Source organism: Geospiza fortis, unplaced genomic scaffold (genome assembly GCF_000277835.1).
Source record: "Geospiza fortis unplaced genomic scaffold, GeoFor_1.0 scaffold38, whole genome shotgun sequence".
In the NCBI taxonomy this organism is placed as follows: Eukaryota; Metazoa; Chordata; class Aves; order Passeriformes; family Thraupidae; genus Geospiza; species Geospiza fortis.
The window spans coordinates 132,321-139,442 of record NW_005054591.1 but is presented as its reverse complement, the minus strand read 5'-3'; the positions used below and the strand labels follow the sequence as shown (position 1 = coordinate 139,442).

General features: G+C 50.0%; 1 protein-coding gene across 1 annotated transcript in view; it reads right to left on the bottom strand.

Moving 5' to 3' along the window:
* Nucleotides 1-1,721: 1,721 nt before the first annotated feature.
* The window catches only part of RSPO1 (R-spondin 1), an 18,356-nt gene continuing 12,955 nt past the window's right edge, over nt 1,722-7,122 (bottom strand). The window contains exons 4-6 of the mRNA XM_005429992.2: nt 6,028-6,177; nt 5,337-5,525; nt 1,722-4,734 (exon numbers count right to left, since the gene is read on the bottom strand). Coding sequence (XP_005430049.1) covers nt 4,583-4,734; nt 5,337-5,525; nt 6,028-6,177 — 491 coding nt within the window. The 3' untranslated portion in view covers nt 1,722-4,582. The remainder of the gene's footprint in view (nt 4,735-5,336; nt 5,526-6,027; nt 6,178-7,122) is intronic.

Here is a 7,122-nt window from a genome sequence, read left to right as displayed (position 1 = left end):
TGTGGAGCAGGGTGCAGCCCCGGGAGCCTGTGGGGGCTCAGAGCTGGGCTGCAGAGCCCTGGGCTGCACCCTGGGACCAGCTGCCAGCACTGCAGATCCAGCAGGCACCAGTGCTCTGGGAGATAAAGCACTTAAAGAGGAATGTTCCCCCTGGTTTGATTTGAACAGTCAGGAAAAGTGACTTCTGCCCTTGTGGGCTGGGCTCCTCTGTGGCCCTGTCAGTGCTCTAAACCAGCATTTTACCTCAGGCAGGAAATTACAATATACCACCTACCTGGCTGTCTCTTTTCCTGTTCTTCAAAAATCCTGGAAATTCCAGCAAGCAGCTCCATCAAGCTATGGTTTGGCATTCAGTTGGGTGTGATGTATTACCATGTACATAAATGCCATCAGGGTGATTTATTGACGGTGACTGATTAAATACACTGGTATTTCTGTACTTTTAATATAGATTTTTTTTAATGTGATGCCTATCATGTCTGTCTGTGAAGTCTACTGACTTCATAAAATTTGTAAATATATATCTGAATTATCGCTTTTGGTGTTCTTAGACAATCCAAACCATAGTTTTAGAGATAACCTTTTTCTCACTATCCTACTTTGTTTCCTTTAATCAAAGCTAATATTTCTCCTGAGTGAGAAAACATTTAAACATAAACATGGGCTAAGGAGTATATACATTACCTCCACTTTTCTGGGGGTGGAAAGTCAGTGAATTACTGTGTGAGGAGTGTGTGTGCACACAGTTCATTGACTGTAGATGATGAAAAATTCAGATTTATATTACCCAGAGAGGGTTAAGAATGTGATAGAACCACCATGTGTTTGGTGACATTCATCATCTTTAGGTTCCAAATCTCAGCAAATAAGAGAGAACTGAAACAGTTCCAAACCCACGACTGCAAGCTGTCCATTATTGTTCCCCTCATGCCATGGGATGTATTGCTCAAAATCTGAGGAAACAGACTGGAAACCATCCTGCAGATTCCAAGTTAATGGAATTCTGTCCAGCAAATAACACCAGGTATTTCAGCAGGGAAAATGAAGCTGTTCCCTGTGCAGTGGAGTTCCTGACAAACCATGTCTGTCTGTCTGTCTGTCTGTGCATCCAGCAGCTGCTACTCCAGTGTTGCAGACATCCTTTATGAAAAATCCTTTCCTTAGGATTTTTCCTCCTGAGAAGCTGAGAGGCCTCAGGAACAAAATGTAAACATTGATTATCTGCTGCTGTGGAATGCAACAGGTGCATCTGTGATTGGTCTCATGTTGGATGTTTCTAATTAATGGCCAATCACAGCGCAGCTCGCTCAGCCTCGGTCCGAGACAGAAGCTTTTGTTATCATTCTTTCCTATTCTATTCTTAGCTAGCCTTCTGATGAAATCCTTTATTCTATTCTTTTAGTATAGTTTTGATATAATATATATCATAAAATAATAAATCAGCCTTCTGAAACATGGAGTCAGATCCTTGTCTCTTCCCTCATCCTCAGACCCCTGTGAACATGGTCGTACTCCAGTCCAGCACCAAGCTGATCAAAGCACAGGGTGGGAATAGGTGCAGGAGTTGGAGCAGTGATGTTCCCAGCCATGATCCATGATCCATGATCCATAATCCATGTGGTCCTTTGGCTCTCAGATGTGAGCAGAAGGCTCTCAGGAGAGGCTCCTGTGTCTGTGGACATTTTTGACTCCAGTTTTGGTGAACAAACAAATGAAGCTGCTTCAGCAAACCCATTTATTGATTTATTTGTTTAAAGACATGTATTTTACAGTGATGCCATGGAAACAACACCACAACAGGGTAATTTAGTGCATGGAAAGAGAGCATTCACATGTGTGTGAGTTGAGGTGACATCACCCAGCTAAGGACATCTCAGCTTGGACTAGGGAGCTCTGTGTGCAGTTCATGCTGGTCAAAGGCAAAATGTTCCTAAATTCATAACTGAACCAGCTCTCTGGGAGTGGGAATAAGCACAATTCTTGAGCTGACTCAAAAAAAAAAAAGAAAATAAATTGAATTTATTTTTTTATATTTTTTCTCCTAATTGTTCTAAAAGAATTTAATTTTAAAATCACCCCTACTGAAAAATCTTGGATATACTCAATATGCATCTTAAACTTCATGTTGCATTTGTCCCTTTTTCTTCCCATTTTGCTCTGAAAAAAGGAAGAAAGTAGGGGAAAGGCTACAACAGAAAGAAGTTTGTCAGATTTTCTAATAATCCCTAGAGTTCTCTAAAATAGGTTCTGTTGATTTATTACATGCAGTTTAGTTTTGAAATAGTTGTGCTAATAGTGCCAGGAGTTACTGTAGGGAATCAAGTCATTACCAGAGCCTCATGTAGGAAACTTTCCTAATGCATTCTCTTTTCCTTAATCCTCACTGAGAGCTCAGTGGGGACGTGGCTCCAGGAGGGAAGGACAGGGAGCTGAGCTTCACCAAGGGGTGCTGGTAAAACTGGAAGGGAAAATGGTTCTGCTTGAAAGGAAAAATACTTCTCTCACAGGCTAGAAGATAGAGCAAGGTTGGATCATTCAGCTGGGAAGCTTTCAGAAATCATATGAACATGATCCATAAACAACTTCAAGGATGACTTTTAAGAACCTCTTTCTCCCCTTGCTTGGAATGCTGGTCGTTTATCATTGTGCTGAAATGGAATCCCCTTTCAAAGATGGAACAGCTTCTTGTTTATTTAAACACAAAGTGGACGAGAGGCTGAAAGGTTTTTCTGCCAGCAGAGCAGTCAGGGAGAGCTTGGTACAGCTCTGGAGCCCAAACAATGTGCAGCCTCCACGTCCTGCCCCGAGCTAAGCCAGCCCTGGGGTGCCTGCCTGGAGGGAGTTGGGGTGTCCTGGCCAGAACTGAGTCCTCAGTGGTCACCAAGAGCCACAGGAGAGGCTGGGGGTGTGGGCCGGTGACCCTCAGAGGGACAGGGATCTCTCTCTCCTGCACACCTGTTGGCTCCAAACCTCAGAGCAGAGATGGTATGGAAGCAGTACAGCAAAGATTGGATTCACCAGGGTTACCCTGGGTGAGTTTCCCCTGCCCCTTGCCCTACCAGGGGAGTGGAGCTCCAGCAGCACGTCCCTGATCCACCCTGTGAGCCATGGCACATCCCTCAGGAGCACAGAGCTTCTGCTGAACTCTAGAGAAATGAAATGTGTCTCTATGTATTTATACAGAGAAATCCCATTTTAAATCCCCAGGGCAGGGAGGGAGAGGCCTCCTGTGACACTGCCCTGAGCAGAGCAGGCAGCAAAGCCACGCAGGGCTCGCCAGTCCTTGTCCCAGTTCCTCTGCTCAGCTGTCAGCTCTGGCAGAGCAGGAGAATCCAGGGAATTCCAGCCAGTGCCATGCACACAGGGGGTTTCTACCCAATTCAAAAATTTGTTTCTCTCCTGCAGGACCTGAGCTGTGCCTTCCCCCTCCTGCCTCCCTCCTGCCACACGTCGGGGTGGCACCAGCTGTCCCCAGCTCGGGATTGTCCCACAGCTGGGACTGGTTGAGCAGAGTCCCAATGTGCTTTTCTGCACAATGTGCTTTTCTGCACATAGGACTTCCATTGATTTCTACAGGAATTGTGTGTGTATGAAACAAGTGCAGAATGTGTAATGGAAACCTGCACTGAAGATAAAAAGGAGGTAAAAAACCGCAGCATGTACGGATCCACTGCCCATGGCAGAAGTGCATGGCTGCTGGAGCAGACCCCAGTCACAGTCTGTATGCATTAAAAAAATGTTTCAGCAACCTGTGGTTTGTTGGAACCTCTCATTTTCTCAATCTGCTGTGTGTTAAGTGGATCCTTCAGTGGAGAGTTCTGGGTGCAGCTGGGGTCCCTCTCGCAGGACGGCTGATTTGTGCTGGCAGCATTTCCTGGGATTTTCTTAAAGCTTTGGTGAGTTTCCCTTCCACAAGTGAGTCTCTGTCCTGTGGGACACCAGCCTCCATAGGGGCCAAGGTATGAACCACACACTCAGGAAGCTGGTTGTCATTTTGATTTTGGGTTTTGTTTTTTTTTTTTTAATTTGAAATAATTCTTTGAAGCAGATTCAGGGCAGATGCCACTGACCTCTTACCACAAATACGTATTTGCAATGATAAAGTCATACAGCTTAAAACACAAAATAAGGGGTGAGGGAAGAGAAAGAGGCCCCTGCTGTGTGTGTTTGGGTCCCAGGTCAGGGAGAGTGGCCACGTGGGTTCAGTCTCATCCCCTGGCTGAGCAGAGCTGTGCTGGTGCTGTGTGCTTGGGCTCCATTTGAGGCCTTTGATCATGAAATCAATCCCATGTCTGGGTCCTTCACTGGCTAATGCTCCACCTCTCCTGCCTGCAGTGTCCCCACAGAGCCCTGGGGACGCTGTGGCTTTGCTCCCACTCCTCAGCAGCGTTCTCCCACAGCGCTGGGCAGGGTGTGTGTGCAGCCTCCTTCAGGGTGCGTGCGTGGCCTCTGTCAGTCCGTGGGTCAGTCTGGAGTATATGTCTGTCTCTGGACATGTTACATGGTGTAGCAGTGCTCTGTTCAATAAAGCTTTCATATACATAGCAGCAATGGAGTCTTGCCATCCATGACACACTGCCAGCTACTGGGCAGGGCTAGCGGGCGTCGCGGGCACCGTGGCCCCTCTCTGTTTGTTCTTCCTCTTCTTGGTGCCAGACTTTGTGTCTTTGGTGTCTTTCCGATTTCTGTTCCCGTTATCTTGCTTTCCTTGCTCTTCCTTTTTCTTCCTTTTCCCTGCAGTACAGCAAAGGGGCAATGTGAGGTGGAGTGAGGGGAACAGATTGGCCCTGTCCCCTTCACCCTGCCCTGCTGGTTAATTCCTGTGCATTTAATCACTGCTCAGAGCCCCTTCCCCTCAGAACACTCAGCACAGCTGCAACCCTGGTCCATTCTGTAACAAGATAATCAAACTACCATTCATCCTGAAGGCTCTAATTCCTGGGAAAAACAGATCTATTCTGGTAGAGAGCTCCCATCATGGCAGCACGCAGGCATGCACCCCTGGCTGCTCTCTGGTCACGGAAGAAATTAAAATGGGGTTTTTTTGGCATGAGTTGGACTTGATCCTGAAGTTCTCTTCCATCCTTGCCATTCTGTGAATTCTCTAAAATAGGTGAAACCTGCAGCACACAACCAGCTGTGCCAAGGATCACCCCCCTGGGGGCTGAGCCCCTTCCACCTGCAGCTCTCCCAGGTGCCATCCCATCCCCGTCCCCTGCATTTCAGAGGAGCCAGGAGCTGCCCAGCACATTGGTGACACTGGACAATTGGCTGACTGCCTGTCCCTGAGCTCCCTGGGCTGTGGGGAAGGATGGGAGCCCCCCAGCTCTGCTCACCTTCGGGGCACTGGCTCTTCTGCACCGTGCAGCGCCGCACCTCCGTGGTGGCAGGGCACAGGGACACGTCCCCAGAGGGCGCCTGCAGGATCCGCCGTGTCCGGTCCTCATTGCCCTTCTTGAAGCCGCAGAGCTTCCTTTTCTTGGAGCAGGGCCCCCACGGCCCCCACTCACTCATTTCACATTGTGCTGCAGAGAACAGGAGAGCCCAGCTGTAACTCCTGCTCGAGCCCAGACCACCCCAGAGCCCACCTCTCCCCCACCTCAGGCTGCAAGGGAGTCTGTGCTTCCCCAGCAGGTTCCTAAGTCCCTGAGCACCCCTTCGAGTCTGTGCTTCCCAGGTCTCTGAGCACCCCTTCAAGTCTGTGTTTCCCCAGCAGGTTCCTAAGTCCCTGAGCACCCCTTCGAGTCTGTGCTTCCCAGGTCTCTGAGCACCCCTTCAAGTCTGTGCTTCCCCAGCAGGTTCCTAAGTCACTGAATACCCCTTCAAGTCTGTGCTTCCCCAGCAGGTTCCTAAGTCCCCTGAGCACCCCTTCAAGTCTGTGCTTCCCAAGTCTCTGAGCACCCCTTCGAGTCTGTGTTTCCCCAGCAGGTTCCTAAGTCCACTAAGGGTACCCTGAGGGGTTTGGATCATCATCTACACCCCCTGCAGCAGAACCCAGGGCAGACAGGGCAGTGCAGGGCTGCTTACCAGGACTGCTGCACTCCATGGTGCCGTTGGCAGCAGCGTAGCCTTCGGGGCACGTCACGTAACATCTCCCTTTGTGCAAATACAAACCTTCCTTACATTTTGTGCAAAAGTTTCGACTGAAACAGGACTCACAGTTCTCAATTTTGCATTCTAGGGGGGAAAAAATTAATAAAAAAAAATCACCAAAGCCATCATGGAGTTTGATGTGAACAGAAGGCTCGAGAAGCTCCACAGTGCCAAGCCAGGGGTCTCGCAGCAGCCAGGTCTCTGAGCATCCTGTGCCACTCAGGAGTGAGTTTTCTTTGCCCCATTCCCTGTGCAGGACAGCACTGGGAGCTGCAGCCACTGCCAGGCCAGGATCAGGCAGGGTGGGAAGGTTTTGGGCTGGGGTTGAGCTGGGATCAGTCAGCCAAAGGGGAGGGTGCAAAGGATCCAGCCCTGGCTCCAGCTGCAGCTGCAGGACAGGCTGCATGGAAAGGGAGCTGGATGGAAAGCTGGCTGTGAGGGTGCTGTGCATGGACCTGCCAGGGCAGTGATCCCAAATCTCCGTGTCCAGCTCTTTCTGGTGCTCTGGCTACAAGATTCAAGTCAGGGATTTCACTCAGGGCCGCCTGAGTCTGGCGAGCAGTAGAGCAGGAAAAGAGGCACCAAGTGCCTGAAAGGATCTCCCTCCTCCCAAAGGGTGCCAGCCTGGCAACCCATGTAACAAAACTGCCCAGAGGTCCTGCAAGATCCACATCCACAGCCTGTGCAGTGCTGAGCAGGGCTGTTCTCAGGCTGCCGTGCTCAGCCCTGCCTCACCCCTTCCCCAGAGCCACAGTGTTGTGCTGTGATTTCAGGGTTTACCTCAGAACCTCGGGTCCCTCCCCTGACAATTCCCTCCCAGGTGTGTCAGTCACCTCTCCTTTCCCCTCCCAGCACTGTCTGTCAGTCCTGGTATTCCAGAAGGGCATTAGTGATTGGCAGATCCAAAGGATGCCCTCTACCCCTGGGGGGCATTGGGCCATCCAGGTGTCCTTTGTCCCTTTGTCCCTCCCCTCCTGTCCCTGCTTGGTGGCTCCCTGCCCCTTCCCTGCCCCTCTCCCCGGGGTTCAA